A 20,327-nucleotide genomic window follows, 5' to 3' on the forward strand; every position below is an offset into this window, starting at 1 on the left:
TAATTTCTTAGTCAAAATTCAAATTGCTCAGTTGCTTATCCTTTGTCAAGAATAAAGAGAACAAGTGAAGACAAGTTTCTCCTTAAATTCAAGGTCTTGGTTTCTTTATTCACTTAATTCTTGTTTTGTTGTCTTAGTCTGTGAAATGTGGATGTTAATCTGTCACTTTTGATAAGTACTGTATGCAGCTAGAATGGCATAAACTGGCTTTGGCATTTCAAAGACACAATGTTATAAAATTATCTTAAATTACTTCAAACTACTTGGTGTGAAAAGCACTAGAGCACTGGAAAATAGTGCTTTTAATCAAAAGCAGTGCTTCCCCATCTCTTTAATAAGGACAATTTATTGCTGTCTGCTTCAAGGTGATAGTCAGTTTTAAACTTCCCATGCATTATTTATGCCTTTTTATTCCATTTTTGTATATATTTATCTACATATGCATGTTTAGACAAAAATGTTCAAAAGATAACAAAAGCAGGGGGGTCTCTAAATTGGAGAGATTTCAGACTTTTTCAAGGGCTGTGCACCTGGACTTTCCACTAAATACTATTTGAGAACTTTATTTGAAAATAAAGTACTTAACTGTTGTTAACGAGTTTATTTAATAGTGGAAAAAGCAAAATTTTCCAAAAGCTTAAGAATATCACTTTCAAAACAAATGTTTTCATGTTATCTGAAGCAGAAAATGGAGGAAAAATAGGTATTTTTGGAATCTTAAAAGCAGCAGTGAAAGCATTATTTGCTAACTGGACTGTTCCTTCTTTCAGTGTCGAGAGTACTGCTCTAAGGCTGATCACAGCTTTGGGCAGCTCAGAAGTCCAGCCACAGTTTACACGATTCCTCAGCGATCCCAAAACAGTTCTTTCAGCAGAATCAGAAGAACTCAACAGGGCTTTGATCTTAACTCTGGCAAGAGCAACACATGTGACAGGTAATAGCAGTACTGTGAATCGATAACATCTAAGGGAAAGCTGCAGTCAAGCCATTTCTCTGAACTACTGTTTAATAGAATATCCTGGAAATAGCCCATACAATTTTGGTTTTGAAAAAAATATAGTTTTAATTTCCAACTACATGTTTTTAGCCAAAAAGCTGTATTAAAGCAGTAGTAAATCAGCCATTGTTTAAAAGTTTATTTTTATACAGAAGTACAGTGTGACTAGGTTTTCTACTCTCTTTTTTCCATTTCATTATTGTAAATTTAAATGTTTGGATTGATTACTGATACAAAACCATGAAATGTTTACAGCAAGTCTGTTGCGCATGTGGAAGCCACTCCCTTTACAGCTCACCTTTAAGAAAAAGTTGTGTGTGGTTTTGGTTTACTTTCTTGGGGAAGTGGGGAAGCTTTTGTTGTGTGTTTTGGTGTCTTAACAGTGTGCAGAGACATGGGCCAGGGTTTCTTTTTATTTCTACAGCTTAATTGGGAAAGGTACTGCAGAGCAGCCTTTCTAAAGCAATATAAAATGGCATCTAGCAATTTTATCATCATTATCTTGCTCAGATTTTTTTTTTTAAATCTAATCAGTTAATCAGCAAAAGTTTGTCTTACTGTCATTACAGGAAATTAAATAGAAAATCTTAAAATTATGATTGCTTTATTTCTAACTCAAAACCCCCCAAAAAAATTTGTTATCGCTGATAGCATAAAAATGATAATATCCAGCTTATTCTATAGAGTACCGGAGATTCAAAGAAAGGGGAAGGAAGGGAGAAGTTGGCCAAAAAGGAAACCCTGTTGAACTAACAAAGCCTTGATGCATGTGACTACAATAGGAATACCAATAAGAAATGGGGTTTTTTGTGTGAAATACTAATATCATCAATCCATTTTCCAGACTTTTTCACAGGCTCTGATTCAATTCAGGGAACTTGGTGCAAGGATATATTGCAGACTATCATGAGTTTTACACCACATAACTGGGCATCACATACACTAAGCTGTTTTCCAGCTCCTCTGCAGGTAATGGTTTCAAACTGATGATTTTATAATTGTAAATATGGAGAATTTACTCTCCTAACAAGATCCTTTGCCTTTTGCTGGTTGGTGAGATTCTTTCCCTATCCAGACTACATTAATCTCAAGTCTCTGTAGAATGCAGCGCGATTGTAACATTGCTATTTGTTCAGAAATGGATTAGCTTACCCTGGAGTATTCTAAGGCCAGGTTTGGCCCAACATAATTCCATCGGAATTAAAAATTAAAAAATAAAATAATAAAAAGTTAGAGAAGCCTTTTTTTCTTGTGGTAATTTGTCATGTAGCTTTGTTAGTGACGAAAGAGTCACTGTTGTGTCACGGTGAAGCAACAGCCCTACCTTGTAGGTTTGTATTGCACAAGGAAGTAGGAACTTGTAAGACAGTAAGTCAGGCACAGGTTTGCCTGTTGCAGTGTTTTATTCTAGGCTCAGTCACAGCAAAGCCTGCTTGATTTCAGGTATTCTTCAAACAGAATAATGTACCTCAGGAAAGCCGGTTTAACTTGAAGAAGAATGTGGAAGAAGAATACCGCAAATGGAAGTCTATGAACACCGAGAATGAAATAATCTCACACTTCTCTGCACAAGGTTCATCCCCACTTTTCCTTTGTCTCCTATGGAAGATGTTGTTAGAGACTGATCACATTAATCAAATTGGCTACAGGTGAGCTTAAAATATGTGCTTGCTCAGAGTTACTGCAGCAACATTCTCAGTTCTGAGAACACAGGCCTTATGCATTAACTGCTTGATTAGTACTTTTTTATTAATTCAGAGAATGCAGAGCATGGAAAAAAGGAGTGGAGCTTGGTATTAGCAAGCATATCATCACAATTGTGCAGTGTTTAAAATTGTTTATACCACACAGAGTCTTCTTGGTAAGGACAAGGATGTGTGGTGTTGGATTAAGCAGCTTATTTGTAATGGGAGTGTTTCAGGCAATCTGAAACAATAGACAGAAATATAAAGCATTTATTTACCTAGCCTTTATACATGAATAAAGGCCAAATATTTTTATAAAAAAAACAAATGTTGGATTAAGATGAAAATTTATACAGAAGTAGTAGTCCTACAATTTTTTTTTTACTTATTCACAGTAGTAACAGCATCAGCTCTAGCTGCGAAAAATAAATTCTTACTTTTCAGGCCTTGTTAGGTCTGTTGAAGTAATTACTGTTTATGATAGCATGTGTTACTCTTCTGTGCAATGAGGAAAGGCCCGTGTTTTAATGCTATGGTTATATTAGAATGCATACTGCAGCAAAATGATGTTGAGTTGCAGGAGATTGTCCTAAATAAAAATGAGTAACTAAAGCATGGGTTCTTGACAGAATTATATATGTAAGAACTGGTGGACTTGCAACATTTATTCTGATTATTATCCAGACTTAGGAATTCCATTGCTTTAAAGGTGGGGTTTGGTTTTTGGGGGTTTTTTTGCTTTGCTTTGGGGCCTTCTTCGTTTAATAACAGGAAATTTTTTTGTCTTCTTTTTTTTTTTTCCGGATAAATGTATTAAAACCCACTAACTCTTATACACCCGTCAAAAATGTATTGAGAACAGTAACAATTACTTGTTGCTTTCTTTTTTTTTTTTCTTCTTCCCTGCCAGAGTGTTAGAAAGAATTGGGGCCAGAGCTCTGGTGGCACATGTCAGGACATTTGCAGATTTCTTGGTGTATGAATTCTCTACTTCTGCAGGAGGCCAGCAGCTCAATAAATGTATTGAGATTCTCAATGACATGGTGTGGAAATACAACATTGTAACACTGGATAGGTTGATACTGTGCTTGGTAGGTATTGCCTTAGAAGATAAGATGCCACTTCTTCATGCAGATTCTGTTTTCTGAGTCACTTTTGTAGGAGCAATCTTTTTAAAAATGCAGTAGTTTTAAGTAGTCACTATTTGCTAACCCAATAATCAAGTAAAATAATAGATTACTTCTGTAAGCAACATAAAACTTGAAATTTTACATTTTCCTTTTCTCAGTTATCTTACGGTAACCATTGAATTGATGTTATTAAATGTTGTTACTAGTGCTTTGGGTTTCTGACCTCAGAGCTATACAATTATTTCTGCAGCTTGAAAAGGTAGAAGGGGAATGGCATTCCATGATTCAGAAGCAAATGGAAAATCTTGTACCCATTAGAGTGTACAATCTTGGCTTAGAATCAGCCTGTTTCATCAGAAAAGTAGGAGAGAAATAGCGCTTGGCATTCTCTGTCTTTCTAAGTTATCCTACAAAATAAAGTAGAATTTACTTAGAATGAAATTTTCTTTCAGTAGTTGTCCTTTACTTCTGTTTTAAAATCTCATGTTAATGTAAAGCTGGCTGTTTGAATTTTAGTTTGATTTTCAAACTGAAGTCCAAACATGTCAGAGGGGCCAGAACTTTGAAGCAATCTTAACTTAATTAATTGGTTGTTTTCAAGAAAAGAACTGACAGCCAAAAGAGAACTACAGTTCTTGGAGAACATGCTGTCACTGGAGAGGTGGTAAGACTTTCTGCCCATGGAATAAAAAATGTGATGGGTACTTTTCACAGGAGGTGATGGAACCTGTGTCTGTTCTGTCTCTTCACTTGTAAAAGACAGTTGAGGGTCTATATGTTCGGTGTGAAGTTGTCTGCAGATACACCAAGTATGCAGCCAAATTTTCTAGCCAGTGCTTAGAGGTTATAAAGCAAACAGCAGCGCCGACTCTAATTCCGTGTTTTCTGATCCATTTTGTTTAAGGCTATGCGTAGTCATGAAGGAAATGAAGCTCAAGTCTGTTACTTCATAATTCAGTTACTCTTATTGAAGCCCAACGATTTCAGAAACAGAGTGAGTGATTTTGTGAAGGAGAATTCTCCGGAGCACTGGCTGCAGAATGACTGGCATACTAAGCATATGAGTTATCACAAGGTATCAAAGCTAATAAAATGCTTTTATTGTAATACTTCCTGTGGAGATGAGATCAGGCAAAGAGTCTTTGTCTGGTAAATGACAGGACAGCTCTGTCAATTTTTGGAGTTACTTAGTAAGTAGTAGTTTATTTGGGATAGTATTAAAAACAAATAATCACTGTGTTTGTGTAATAATGCTAAAACTATAATGCAGTGATATTCAAAGATGGAAGCAACTAAAGAGTTGATTGAAGATTCATTCTTTCTTGCTCATGTAAATCCAATAATTTTAAAATCCTCTGTTTACTGAAATTCATTTAGAAGAGTTTTTGTACATGAGGGAAAAGGTGTTTCCTTCCGTTGTTTTATGACTATAACAATAGTTAAGCATGCGTTTTCTCCTAATTGTTAAAGCTTTTTCCATCTCCTATGTGGCAAGAACACGATATCCTGAAATGTTAGGAAAGGGGATTGCTGAGGTTTTGATGCTGCTGTAAATACAGTGGCTTCTGATGCCTAGAAAAGGATGTACCAATGGAAGCTTCTGTCAAAAGATAAATCAACACTGAGATGAAACAGATACAAATAAGCTCTCGTGTAGCTAAACACATGCAATCTAGTTCTGATGCAGAAGCTACTTGGTCTGTATTAGCCTTAAGTGTCTTGACAGTGTCCAAAAGTGTGAGGGTGGCAAGGAAGCAAATGGTATTAGCCTGGAAAGTGCTCTGACATGGCTGCATGGTTACTAGAGCCAACCTGGCATGTAGAAATTTCAGTCACAGGTAAAACGCTACAAGCTCAGCCTTCGCCTATGCTCATTGGGTGTGTGGGTACACTCCAGTTCTTTGCCAGGGACTTATTACATGCATATTATAGTATTTCTACTGTTCTGATTCAGTATATGATGCAGAAACGTTCAGTAGTGCTGATTTCCCTTAGGTTTTCTATTAAAATGCTTGACAAGGAGTACATAAGTGCTGGCTGCTTTCAGCTTTGCCGTGGGATGCTTCATGGTCTCTTTGCCGACTTTGAGCAGTGGTGAAACTTTGTTTTGTTTTGTTTTTTTCTGAAGAAGTTGTTACCTACTACTCATTTCCCTCAGAGATTAATTTTATTTAGTAAGCTTTACAGTGAAATCACTTCACTGCATTTGTGTGTGATAAGGAGGGATATGAAGCGTCTACTTAAAGCAATGTAGATGCTGAATGCTTAATGAGCTGCTTTTAAGAAAATAGCTTTCAATTTTGTTGGATTTCTTTCCCTCCAGAAATATCCCGAAAAGCTGTATTTTGAAGGCTTGGCAGAGCAAGTCAATCCCCCAGTTCAGATCCAGCCCCAGTACCTACCAATTTATTTTGGAAATGTATGCCTGCGCTTTCTGCCAGTGTTTGATATTGTAATCCATAGATTTCTGGAATTGCTTCCAGTGTCCAAATCACTAGAAACGTTATTGGATCATCTGGGAGGTTTATACAAATTCCACGGTAAGTTCAGTGAATTTTAGCCCACTAACAGTGAACTTGCATTTATTCGGGTAGTTCTTGCTAATTCATGCTTCCTTCACACCTTTTCCTTTTATTCCCTTCTAGTAGGAAGTACTTGGATCAATGTCCCAACAAACTTTCTATTACCAAGACTAAACCAGCTTAAAAGCAATTCCTCCATCTGTCATTGTTTAAGATTAAAATAATTTGCCTGGTTTTTTTTTTTTTCACACTTTTATGACTGGACTTTTATAATATGTTTTTGTATATATGACATTGCCATGTTATGCTCAGACATTTTAGAATATTCTTTCTTTTCTGAGTCTTCATATCTGGATTCCTCCTATTTAGTATATTTTATACAAAGAGGTGATTTAAATGATTTACTTACAAATATATTGGTATTATCATTAAGATATGAACTGTTAGTAATATTGACTTTCTTTGCTTGACTTCTGCTCTTCTGCACACACACTAAAGTACATGTACAAGTTTATTTTGATTGAAAATGAGTTTTGTATAGTGAAATAGAGAATGTGAGTTGATTTCATATGTGCCATTTTTAAATATATACACTTTACTCTTGTAGAGCTCTTGATTTTGCTTTTATGTTTGCCACCATAAGCTTAAGTGAATTCTAGAAGTTATTTCTGGGTTTTGTTTTTTCTTCTCGGCAGACCGTCCAGTGACTTACCTGTACAACACTCTTCACTATTATGAGCTGCATCTCAGAGAGCGCCCAAACCTCAAGAGAAAACTTGTTCATGCCATAATTGGCTCTCTCAAAGATAATCGCCCACTAGGCTGGTGTCTAAGTGATACTTACCTCAAATGTGCTATGAATGCCCGGGAAGAGAATCCGTGGATTCCTGATGACATTTACTATTGCAAGCTTATTGGAAGACTAGTAGACAATATCCTTCTTAAAGTTTGTAATAACTAAACTCTGCCAGTGTCTTTTAGCTTTGTTTCATCAAAATATAACGTTCAATTTCCATTTATACAGATATGAAATAAAGCTTAGTCTTTATTTAGCTGCAAATATCAGTCTAAATTCATGTTAGTTTACTTCAGTGTACATTTTTTTCTATTCTCCACAGGGACTGAGCTACACTAGTAAAAATATGTTGAAAGATATGGTGAAAATACAGTACAGCTATATAAATATTTAACTATTTAATGCATCACTTAATACAGATACTGATGTTTATACATTCCAAATTGAATTCTAATTGCTGCATAAAATCAGCTTGATACAAAGCATGAATATTTAAAAAAATGTAGAAAATGAGATTATTTGCAAGCAGTGCAGCATTTAATACGATGTATAACTGGCTGTGTGTAATTGAAGATCAGTATATGTGCTGTTAGCATCTGCTGAGAATATGTTTTTTAGGAGGGTAAAACTAGAAGCTATGGTTTTAACACAAACCTACATTTTCTTAATTGCTGTCTTTTATTAGCTTTTACAGTTATGACTACAGCTGATCTAAATTTCTTTGGAAACAGCTGGTAAACTCCTGCAGCTGTGTTCTAGAGAATAGCGCTAGTGAAACCTTCCTGGATGCTGTCTTCTTTCTGGGTCAGTTTTACAGGAGTTGACAAACTTTCTAGATGTTTTGTGTCTTCCTTCACTCCTCTTCCCCAACTTGCCTTTCTTTTATGTGTAACTTGAAAGAATTTTATTATATCTCTCTAAAGAAAGCTAAAATTGCATAACCCCCTGCTTTTATGTAGAAGTTAACAGTGTGTTTGAAGGTCTTTTCTATACGTAGCTCAGATCAGTTACTCTTGGTTGGGAAAGTGGAATATTTTCAGAGACTAAGCAGGTGCTAATTTTGCATAAACTGTCACCCCCAAAGTCTGGTAGAATATCTTATGCAGAACTAATGGCTTCAGATTATGCAGAGTAGAAAATTCTTGTTATTTTTGTTCTCTTGCCTTACAAGCAGATGGTGAATGAGATGGTTGGTGTTGTTTTTTCCACCTCTTAGTCAGGGAAATTTATCGTCTGCATGACCTTGTGTGTGTAGTGTATTCATAGCTATGTATTCACACAATCCTTCAGTGATTGAGTATCGTTGCCATATATTCATACTTTTGTCCATATGCCCTGTTTTTGTGAAGTGCCGTTGTTTTAGTTGTTCTCAGTAACTTTTCATTTCAGTTCAACTTACTATGTGCAGTATACACATAAACATCTTTAAGCAGCCTGCTGCTTACACTGATCCTTGTTGGGGCAGGTTTTTTTCCTTAATCCTTGTCACCTATGGCAGGCAAATCACCTGGGCCATTTCCGAATTGTGACTGGAGGTTCAATGAGTTTCCCAACCCTGCTGCCCACGCTCTCCATGTCACCTGCGTGGAGCTCATGGCTCTGGCTGTTCCGGGGAAGGATGTGGGCAACGCGCTACTGAATGTTGTGTTGAAGAGGTATGTTTGCTCTCTGAAGCTGTTTTCTGCAATATATAATACATTGTTGAGATTCCTAAGGTAGTCTGTGATACTCATTTACTTTAGGTTTTATACGTTTTTAGTTAAGTATAAATAAAAATCTTGTTGGATTTCTGTGCTGTAATGGATTGTGTGTGCCTCAAGAACAGATGATTCAGCATGATCCCCTTAAAAGACAGAAGAAAACCTCACACATGCAAAGAACTTGTCCAGTGGCAAAAAGGCTGGAAAAAGCTTTTTCTCTTTTCAGCTGTGCTTCAGTTAATATTGCAGCATCTCTGAACACAAAGATAGGGGACGGAGTCACTGGCAGGACACTGCATCCTTCTGATGTAAAATCAGAGGTGCTTTGAAACAGAGTGGTGTGCCAAGGCTGGCTTTTTGTCTCGATGCATTAAGTTTGACCCATAGATCTGTTTCTTGCTCAGTCACCATGGAAAGAACTAAAGGAAAAGAAAGGGCCTAGTATACTTGCTGTGATTCAGGTGCCATCTCTGAGCAATAACAAACTGAAATGATCTGTTTTCAGCCTCATTCAGCTTAGTACTCTATTATTATTCTTAGCTCTGTTTGGGGAATCAATAAAACCTCTTCAGTAAGAAGAACAGTGTGATAACAGGCTTTGAAGCTAGAAACGCAAAATCATGCCTGAACAAAGTTTTGCAAGCAACATCACATTGGTATTTATACCGTCTGTTGGCTCTCCTAAATACCTCTATGTGTATAGTTCTCTCAGCTTGAGAAATATTCATTGCATAAGTATACCTTGTCTTTAGGTTTGTGAGAAGCACAAATTGCAATTGTGAATTTTGAGCTTCAGTTTTCTTTTTCTCTGTCTCTAGTCAGCCCCTGGTGCCAAGAGAAAATATCACAGCTTGGATGAACGCAATTGGACTAATTATCACAGCCTTACCAGTGAGTCAATATGGTGTATTTTAAAACAAAAAAATTTCTTCTTCCCTGTAAGGATTGTCATCTTTCTATAGTATGTTGTAAAAATTTCTGCATTTTGCAATATGGTAGCCAACATCTGTAGATTCCACAGATAACTATTCAGAAGGCTACTTGCATGTTTGAGAAACACCTACTCCAGCATGGAAAAATTGACCAAGTTTTCCATAATGCTTTGAGGTTAGGGTTAAAAGAAGTAAATCACTTCTATTTAAAAACATAGTTAAATGCCACATGTGTATTGATTGAGAACTGAAATTATGAAATAAGATCATCCATAGGGGTTCTGATGCAAAGCTAATTTTCTGTTGATGTTTGCACTTGGTCATCTTGTATGTCTTAAACCATGTAAGTGACATGTGCCTACAACCGCAAAAGCAAATGTATGCAGTATTAGAGTTTGTGTATCTGTAGAAACTTTGATCTTCTGAACATAATGACTCTTAGTACCTGACCAGGACTACCTGAATAATTTTGATCTTCCTTACCTGTTGCTTATATGTGCAACAGTTATCCTTTCCTTACAACTTCTCCAACAAAATGGTTCCTTTTCTTGGAAGACTCAATGATTCTATAAGAAAGCCAATGTGGATTTAATCATTATTTTTATACTGTTTCTTATTATTCTTACTGTTCCCTCTCCTTGCATTTTCATCTATACTTTTTGACTTCTCTACTTTTTTTTTGTTTGTTTCCTGTTTCCTTCTTGGATTTTTGGTCTGTTTGTAGCTGTACTCAGAAAACTCAGAAAATTCTCAATCTCCTTCCATTAAGGCTTTTTCCTCTGCTCTGCTTCTTTTGGGGACATTTATATTAGCTAGCTAAATAAATAAATTCATGAAGTATGTCTTGATACCACAGCCTTGAGTGTGCTGCATCCACTAACATGGATGCTTTCTGTATTGTGCTTCTCAATTTTCATATTTGTCAGACAGAGTTATAAACTACCATGTAGTTGAAAACATTTTAGAAATGCAGTAATCGTAGAAAGAGTTGAGGAAGCATTGTCTTTGCTGGTGTTCTTTTCAAAAGCAGTTCTGACCATTTTTTTTTTTTTTTTTTTTTTTTTTCCCCAGGAGCCATACTGGATTGTTCTCCATGATCGCATTGTGAGCGTTATCAACAGTCCCAGCTTGACGTCAGAGACAGAGTGGGTTGGTTACCCGTTCCAGCTGTTTGACTTCACAGCGTGTCACCAGTCTTACTCCGAGATGAGTTGTAGCTACACTTTGGCTTTGGCACATGCTGTCTGGCATCATTCTAGCATTGGACAGCTTTCTCTCATTCCTAAGTAGGTGTAATGATATTTGATGATTTAATTTGTCTTCTAAGTTCCAAGCATATTGTAGATAACAAAGCTGTACCTGTAGCACTAATACCTGCAAATATGTCCAGGGATGCTCCAGAACTCACCAGATAGATCACAGGGTTTTTATCCAGCTCCCTCTTCCACCAGCGTTGTTATCTTGTATGCTTGTTATCTGTAAGCTTTGGGGCTTTTGTCTAAGAGTGTGACTTCTTTTAATGACTTTTTTTAATCTTGATTAGCTTTTATGCTGTTATTAATTTAAATTTTTCTTAAAAGATTGCTGTAGCATATTCCTAAAGCATCCACTGTAATCTGTATATATGTCCTTAATTCTACCAAGTATACTCCAGCTGCAAGTTGAGATGCTTTGCTGACTGCAGGATGTGGTAGTGGTCCACTTAATCATTAAAACAAGTAGAAAGTACCACTGTGTTAAGAAGTTGATGAGACTTTCCCCAGTACCATGCTAATGAGAGAACTAACAGACTTCACTTAACTAACTCTTAAAATATTGGACAAAAATGAAGGTGCTATGATATATTCGTCTCAATCCTGAACAGGTTCCTCACAGAACTATTGATACCCATAGTGAAAACGGAATTCCAGTTACTCTACGTTTACCACCTTGTTGGGCCTTTCCTACAACGGTTCCAGCAGGAGAGGACACGGTGCATGATAGAGGTACCATCTAGCTCTTACTCTACTTCCTACAGTATATACAAAATGCATGCATTTCTTGAAGACCTTGCTGAAGTCTAGGTAGAAGCTGAATGCAGTGAACTGTAACGTCTCATTTCTAGAAAACTCACATCTTGTACTAAACTTTCTTATTTTTTTTACTAAGGTCTGATTTTTCAAATTTTGTAAACACTTACTCAAACCATCTTCCAGTCAATGATGTTCAAACACTGATTATGTAGCATGTACCAAAATACCATTATTGCACTTAGAGGAAGTTAACTTGGGAAAATGGCATCGTTTAATTATGCATAATGGATGAGTTAGACCTGCCCATTTGTCCTGGCAAGAAAGTAGATAGTCAGGAATCACAGATACTTAAAAAGCAAGATCTATATTTATTACACTATTTATTTCTACTCTAAAGCATTTTAAAAACCGTTTTCATTTGGGGTGCTCTTTGTGTTTGTGGAAACAGATCGGAGTGGCATTTTATGAAATGCTCCTGAATGCGGATCGGTACAGCTCACACCTGAACTACATAGATCCTATATGTGACTTCTTGTATCACATGAAGTATATGTTTACAGGTGACAGTGTGAAAGACCAAGTAAGTAAAAAGCAGATATTTATATTCTGATTATCTTTCTTCCCATATAGCAAGTTAATAATTCTATGAGTTATTTTTAGAGGTAGCAGTGTAACAAAATGCTTAACAGCTGACCAGTCTCTACTTGCAAATTAGTAAGTTGTTTCACGTCTACAGATTTTAAAGCTTTAGGTGCAGTAGACTGGGTACCTCAGATTTCAAAATTAATTTCTGTAGTCTGAAATTTAAGATGTAGCTTGAGGGTGCTTTAAGTACTACTGTTAAAGCAATCACTGAAAATAAAGCTGATGGATGTTTTGTAACTTTCCTCATTTCAATGCAGACCTTTTAATTTTTTGTCTAATTCTGATTCATTGATACAATTTGACATGTGACAAAAACAAGAATGCATCCATGTTCAGTGAAAAATCGTTCACTCTGTTTGGTTTATAGCAGTATGCATTTTTAAAATTGAAAGGTGTGAATTGTTTTGCAAAGCTTTGGTGTAAAACTGTTACACCAGGGAGGGTGCTTTGTAAGGTTAGTTATCAGGAGAGGTCCAAAAGTTAACATGGTGAATAAAATATTAACATAAATAGCATTATTTACTATATGTTTTTCCTTATTTCGTTGTGCTGATGTGATGTTTGTGTACAGAAGCGGCATATGTCAAAATACTCCTGTTTTACCAAATGCATTTCTTTTTTTTTTTTAAACAGGTTGAGAAAATAATTTGTAATTTAAGACCAGCTTTGAAGCTTCGGTTACGCTTCATAACACACATCAGCAAAATGGAACAAGCTGCTGTTCAGCAGCAACCTGTCAATAATGGGTCGCCAGCACAGCAGCCCAGCCAAGTGCCTGTCAACGTTGCTTTGCCGGTAACACAGTGAAGTGGAGGGTTCTGTTGGCCTCAATGTGACAGCTTCTTTCTGGTGCTGATCCAGGTGAAACATCAGCTGATCTGAAATCTTGTCTGCTGTATAAAAGGAAAGAGAACCACGTCCAGGTTTCTGCTTCGTCTTCTTTTGCATAATGAAGTTATGTTACTCTGTGCATGCCAGTTTTCTTACCTCTTTATATCAGACACTAGATGAGGGATATGTGGCCTTTCTCCGAAAGCACCAAGTAGACTCTCTGCAAGCAAATACATGAATTTCTGAAGTGTTTACAATATCCTGCTCCCTATCCTGGTTTGAGTCATTTGGATTTTTCCTTTCTTTCTGTCTGTGATATGAAAGGACACTCACTGTATGTAGCCTGGTAGAAAATAGCCTTTTAAAATTTGGGTTCCGCCTTACTGAAAATTTCTCTTGTTTTTGTCCAGCAGAAGAATTTAAATTCTTTTTGTCTTTTCAGCAGACAAGTTAAGCCCTTATATAGAAATGCTCCTAGACAGAGATTGCATCATTGTATTCAGTTAATTATGACATCTTTCCAAAGACTGAGAATGAGCTTTTGAAAATACCTGTAAATTTTGTATGTACAATTTACATTTAACAGGTGAGCGCCAGGGGTTTGATTTAGCATCAATTACTAGACTGTTAGTTTACTACCCAGAAGCTGTCTCTATTGAGTCTATTGGAAGTCTCCATATTCAGTTCATAATGTGCTGGTTTATATTTTATCTTTCCTATTTGGAAAATGGTGTAGTTTTTTATTAAGTCAATCACATGAATTTTATTGATATCTTCTTATATTTTAGATTTGTATGATATTCTACTTTAAGTCTTATGTGTACTGTGTTCAGTGGGTTTTGGTAACAGTGGAAAGACTCAGTGTTTTGTACATATTCATCTTATTTGACGAACTTTTTTAATTAAAAAAACGCCACTGTATTAGTGTTGTTAAGTTTGTTTATTTTTCATATCCATTACCTTAAATTGACCATACCAAGTATATTTCCTTCTCTATCAGCTTTACAATAATGCCAGTTTTAATCTGTTACAAATAGAGTCCAGATCAGTAAGATCGGGTTGGATTTGTATCTCTCTGTAAAAATTTCACAGTCATGAAGAGGAATTGTTGATTCAACAGATGGAAGGTTTTCTTGTCTGTTTCTGAAGGATGGCAAACCTGAATCGCTGGAAATTGCTGCTGTTTGTATTGTACGTGGATCCTAAATTCTGCCAAGTGTGTTAATACTTTGAGTAGCTGGGAGCTGTGAGTACTTTTCAATGAATGATGGACGAACACATTTGCCTATTGTATGCTGTGTGTTTGGTTAAAAAGGTCTCATATTCCATTCCAGAGTCAAGTGACTCTAATACAGTTGGGTTTGATTTTGATAACAAGATGAACATAAGCGGTGTCCAGAAATTCAGCAGACAATTCTGTACAGGCTTTCCCATAGGCTTTTTGGGGCAGACCTGAGAAGCAAAATTCTGGCTGTAGGTTCGCAAACTTCTGTTGGCAATGGAACTGTGTTAAGACTTCTCTTCCTGAACATTTTTTGGAGCACATGAATAGAAGAGCCTGTAGAAAGAGCATGTTTCATGGCTGTGCAGCATGCATGTTCTAACTGAGCTAATGCTGACACCACTGGCATCTTTTTGAATTGTCATGCTTCATATTGAAATAGTTTTGGTGCTTGATGTGGGACCCAGAGTGTCCGTATTAATACGTAAACCGGCACCTGTTTCCAGTGATTTCCAAGAGAGTGTTGAGGAAGCTGGATAACTGTCTTCAGAAGCAAATCACGAGAGCTGTTGGAATTTGTTAAAGTTTGGGATATTTTTAGGTTTGCTTTCCTTTTTCCCTTTCTCTTGTAGGTCCGGAAAACTGAATTTGTTAGTGCTGTGGCAGGCAACAGTGGCGTACAGAAGCATCTCCCTCATTCGGCTCTGTGTCTTTACCGCACGTGCACTTATGGTAAGACGCTGACTGCGATGCGCTGGCCTTGCATTGTGTGGAGGTGATTTGCCACAGCTGGGCTAGCAATAGCAAATCTTTGAAAAACTCGTGTTTCATCAATACTGGACTACATTTGAACTTTTGACTTAGAGCTTAAATGCTGTGTATCCCGCCAATAGTGCTATGAATCAGAACCCTGAGCCCCCGCTTACGTAGCAGAGTTAATGATTTACGTGGTTTACGTGTTACAGAATGCAAAGGGAAGATTGTCTCTTCCTCTGAATGTGCACACTTGTTCTCTGCAAAACTTGCCAGGTTTCTGAAGGCACTAAACCCTTGCTGGTTGGAGTAAGGTATCTCTTCTGCTAAAATCTACACTTGCATCTTCAGCATTACTGTTCTAAAAATGAATCCTTAAAGATCCTTTCTTTGAGTTAAATAACTTACACTTTAAAACCCAGCTAAGCAAATTCACTTTCTAAAGTACTAGCACAGCAAGACAAAATTCCAGTGTAATTTCAGACTTATGTTTCTAATTGATTATGGCTGTCATATTGTTTTTAAAAATACTACATTTGTGTCTCTGCTGGCACTCTGCAGTTGTGAGTAGTGTGTGGAAGCTTAAGTCTAAGGTTTTGGTTTTGGCTTTTCTTTTTGTTTTTGTATTTTTTTTAATATTCCAGATTGTAGGTAGCTAGTATACAATGGACACAATAGTACCAGGCTTCCCCCACCTCATCTGACTTTTATAGAGAATATTTATTAAGACTTGGAACAACCCGTTATAATATGGCTGCCTGAGTCTACAGGTGGTTAGAAAAAATTTGAATTCCTTCTTTAACCACCAGAGGGAGGTTTCTTCAAAAAATTTAATCTGAACCTTCAGCTCATCATCAGTATAATGCAGTGTCCTGAACACTCAGCTCTTCCTGGGATCTACCAATGTTTTGATCCAAGAATTAACATCTTAGAAGCCATATTACACTGCTGTCCTTGATGTTTAAAATATGCTTTGTTGTTTGTCTTCTTCAAACGAGTTTGCTGGAGGGCTCCCTAGAGCTATGGGGTTTGCAAAATCTTCCAAACAAATACAAAGATTTTAAAACTTTCGAAATTCTCACAGATTGTTTTTTTTTAAAGCAAATCACTTGATGCATGCAACAGTTACCAGAGTTGGTGAGAGATTTTTGTACTTGATCACCTTAAAAAGTAAGCAATAGATAAGAACAGTGTATTTAACTTTGATTTTTAGCGCTAAAACTTTTTAGGACGTGAATGAATACCTGTGGCTTGGCAGACTATACCTGAGGTCATGCAGCCTTTTCTGAAGGTGCACCAAACAAGGACAAGATCATTGCGAATGGCAGCTTTTACTGTTGAATTCACCACCACACCTACTGCTGAAAGTAACCTTGCAATAGTGAGTGAACATTGGAATAAAATCATCACGCAATGTTTAACTTGCAGTACCCTGTGCAACTCCAAAAGGTGGAGAATGTTTCTGGTGTACAATGTGCCTTTGTTCCTTCAGCAAGTACCAGTGCAGTAAGGCGTGAACTTCTTTGTCTGGTTTAGGATCCAGAAACCCCACATGGAGGGGTTCCTGTCCAGCCTGTCTTCACTCATGCATCTGCTATTAGCAATGGTCAGATAGATGCCACTGTGTTTCTTTATCCTTTCTTGTAATCATTTGAATCAAAAGAAAAGTTTGTTTTTTTTTTTCCCTTTCTCCTTCCCTTCCCTGTACATCTCTCCTGTATAAACTCTTGTGAATTGTAGTGCTGTTCAGGTCTGGTCCTTCACCTCATTAGTGTTTCACACAGAGACCACTTTCCAAGTCGGTTGTGTGCATCTGATGTCAGATTTAATAGGAGTAGGTTGTTCTAAAGATAAGTGGGCACCTTCTAATATTTTTCTCCTGAAATGTGAGGGAATCCTGCCTGTGTCCTGGTGAGAGGAACACAGTAAGTTCCTGTCAGCCATCAAAGGCAGAGGATCGATAGTTCTGCCCTAACCCTGTTTTGGCACTGAACAGGCCCAGGCTGCTTTAGAGTTTAACTTTTTAATTAAAAGCTGAATTGCCCATACATCAGTGCTGCATGGGAAATGTTTAAAGCAACACAGATGCCTTTGAAGCTTTTGAGATGCTTCAAGGAGGAGAGACTGAGGGAGGCCATGCAGGCACAGGATAGAAAAAGAAAAGACAATATTTTTGAATAGTTCCTAGGCACATAATTTCATACACATTGTGCAGGGCTCTGATCCTTTCATATGAGGAAGTTTGATGATACAGATTTAAGGTGAGACTCCATTAATGATTTTTGCTCATAAGAAGACCTACATAGACTAATGTAATGCTTTGTTTGGGTCAGAATTGTTTATTGTGGTAAAGGAGTTGAGATTTATGTTTGGAAAGTGAAAGCAGAAAATATTGATGCAATAGCAAATTGCAGTTGGGCAACATTAGAATTCAAGAAAGAAATACGAAAAGAGAAAAAAAAAATCATTCCGGTCTAGTAAAGCTGCTGTATTTTGTTAAGAGTTGTATCTGTAAGCCCTACCTGGGGACTTAAACAGAGCTGTGGTGCTGTAAGCCCACAAATGCAAAGTGATCATCTTTTATTGTATGCTGAGCCAAGTCAAATCAGCCTCCGCATCAACAAGAGCCGTTCTCACCATTGCTACCTCTCAGATGCAATTTCTGCATCACATGTATAAACCAAGATTCATATGCTTTATACTTTTATGTTCCCCATGAGTATGGACTTTGGACACCTCTGCCTCTTTAGTGCACGTCTCTGCAATGTCGGGGGCCTGGGAGGGAATATTGTTCCATCTGTGGTGCTGGGAGGGGACAGGCTAAGGCTTGTGTTGGGTTCCCTGGAAAATACATGATGAAACAAAGCTGCAGATGGGCCCCACTCTTGGGTTAGCCATTAGAGCATCCTTTCATCCTCTCCAGTACTGGAAACAGGGCACGAGGCAGATGAAAGAGAGTGAATTGGTTAGTTGGTTGGTATTGAAGAGGCAATCAGGGAGGCAAGTAATGGGGTCCCTCTGGAGCTGGAGGAGATGGTTGCGGGCCCCTGCAGGTTTTTTCTTGCTCCGAGCTGGCCCCTGGAAGAAGCCTGCCACTTGCCACTGACTGCTTTTCCAGTCAAGGGACGCTGGCTGACCGCTTCAATGCTGGTAAGATATAATACCTAGTCATGTCTAGGACATGTTAAATACAGTAAAACAAGCAAGGAGAGAATGTACAAGTGTCAGGGAGTTCCACCATTCACTTATTACAAATAGGTAACAGACAGCTACAAATAGTGAAAAATGGGCAGATAGAGAACAGTTTGACAGTCCTTCTGTTAACACTTGTACTGAGATACAAGACTTGCAGAGGCCTGAAGAATGTATCTGTCATATCATTTCCTGGGTGTTTCTTTTTGGGTGGAGCACATCTTTCCAATGCTGCTCCTGAAAGCAACAGCAGGTACATTTAAAATTAGTAAAGTTCTACTGAAAGTTGTATAAAACAGGATTAGCATGTTCAGTGTGAAGTGACAGCATTATCTGTGTGGCTGCACTGGCGCTGAGAAATTCAGCGTTGGTTCCCACTGCAGCTCTAACTCAGGCATGCCATTATTTATTAAGTACTATCAAAGTGAGGAGCACAAAGCAAGGTCTTGAATGAACCGATCTCTGCACTGAAGAACTTACAACCAGTAAGTGAAGGTGTGCAGTGAAAGCAAAATTGTGTAGTTGAGAAAATAATAACTTGTTGGGTTTTCTTACTAACATATCAATTTTCTTGTGAGTGCTACAAAATCACGTGTGTGATATCTTTGAACGACTTTATGGAGGTGTTTGGCAAATTGAGAAGGGCCTTAAGAGGTGAGGATGAGATAAACAGATCGAAATGGAAACTGTTGATGTTCTCTGAAGAGCTGTGAGGTTGAATTCTCTAAGAAATTCTCCATAGGTGCCTTCCGTTCTTGATGCTGTTTCTGCTAAAATGTGATTTAGCAAAAATGGGACCTAGCCATAGCTTATCACATCAGTAGCATTTCTGTTGTTTTTTTTGTATTATGAAGCCCCAGGCGAAACAGCCTTTAAGGGCCCTTACAGGAGTAAATCCCCCTTTTTCTTGCTTTCTTTAAAAAGGTGAACAAAATTATTAAAGGTGTACAGATTGATTCCACATAAGGCAGTAAAGGTAGATTGTAGTTGCTCTTCAGCTGGCACATAGTGTCTTTTAGTCAACAACAGTGCTCTTGACTATGGATAAAAAGGGGAGAGGTGGAGAATGTATCCACTGCTGCAGAAATAGTATTGCTCCATGAGCAAAAGTCTTGTTAAAATACATGATAAAAAGAGTTCAGTAGCAATACCCGTTTCCACCTCTCCCTTCCCACCTTTTCTACTTGTTCTTGTCCTCACTGACTCCTCTCCTCCCTAACTACAGAACTGACCTGTGAAAAAAAAAATGACTTTTCCTCTACAGGAGTGGATCCCAACTGATAGCTGGTGTGGGAGAGGCACCGGGACCCAGGGGAATTTTGGCACCATGAACATCTCCCAGCCTCTGCACTGCAAGTAGCTGATGCAACTTGTGGTGAATGTGCTAGTGGAGGGCTGTCAGCATGAAATGAAGTAATAAATGTTGAACTGGTACCTTTGGGCTGCTTAGTAGCTTTAGAAGTAGATCTGTGACAGGGGAAGCCATGTGAGCTTGGAAAGACTTGGGTTGCAGTTTTCCTCTAACAAAGCCACAGCACAGAGTGTTGTTTCTGGTGGAACTGCAAAGGACCAAACCCATGCCAGTAGCAGGTGTCTCGGTCTGGATGCACCCACACTTTGGAAGTGCAGGTCATGAACAGCAGCTGTGTCACCTCCTCTTCTTTGGTGGCTTTGTGTTCACTTTCCTCATGAGAGCTTGGCTGGAGAATCAGATTTTTCCAGATAAATGTCTTTTTCAGAGTTGTTGAGTGCAAACACTTAGAGCAGCTGAAAACAGGCTCCTTACAGTCTCCTTCCTACCTATGATCGCAGATTAAGACCTGTGCTGCCTTGGGAGTATCCTGGCCCTCCTGAGGACAGGACAGAGAGGATTTCGCCTCTCCTGCTGCCTCCTATCTGTTGACCCATCC

At 37.9% G+C, this 20,327-nt stretch overlaps 1 protein-coding gene across 2 annotated transcripts in view; it reads left to right on the forward strand.

The window, feature by feature from the left end:
* The window catches only part of MED23 (mediator complex subunit 23), a 39,694-nt gene extending 23,394 nt beyond the window's left edge, over nucleotides 1-16,300 (forward strand). For both annotated transcript variants that reach the window (XM_065833938.2, XM_065833937.2), the window contains 13 exons: nucleotides 771-934; nucleotides 1,842-1,966; nucleotides 2,441-2,646; nucleotides 3,593-3,773; nucleotides 4,717-4,887; nucleotides 6,136-6,352; nucleotides 7,030-7,266; nucleotides 8,620-8,785; nucleotides 9,649-9,721; nucleotides 10,834-11,048; nucleotides 11,627-11,747; nucleotides 12,223-12,354; nucleotides 13,053-16,300. In XM_065833938.2, coding sequence (XP_065690010.2) covers nucleotides 771-934; nucleotides 1,842-1,966; nucleotides 2,441-2,646; nucleotides 3,593-3,773; nucleotides 4,717-4,887; nucleotides 6,136-6,352; nucleotides 7,030-7,266; nucleotides 8,620-8,785; nucleotides 9,649-9,721; nucleotides 10,834-11,048; nucleotides 11,627-11,747; nucleotides 12,223-12,354; nucleotides 13,053-13,226 — 2,182 coding nt within the window. In that variant the 3' untranslated portion in view covers nucleotides 13,227-16,300. The remainder of the gene's footprint in view (nucleotides 1-770; nucleotides 935-1,841; nucleotides 1,967-2,440; nucleotides 2,647-3,592; nucleotides 3,774-4,716; nucleotides 4,888-6,135; nucleotides 6,353-7,029; nucleotides 7,267-8,619; nucleotides 8,786-9,648; nucleotides 9,722-10,833; nucleotides 11,049-11,626; nucleotides 11,748-12,222; nucleotides 12,355-13,052) is intronic.
* The last annotated feature ends 4,027 nt before the right edge of the window (nucleotides 16,301-20,327 follow it).

This window comes from Patagioenas fasciata, chromosome 3 (assembly GCF_037038585.1).
Source record: "Patagioenas fasciata isolate bPatFas1 chromosome 3, bPatFas1.hap1, whole genome shotgun sequence".
NCBI classification, from domain to species: Eukaryota; Metazoa; Chordata; class Aves; order Columbiformes; family Columbidae; genus Patagioenas; species Patagioenas fasciata.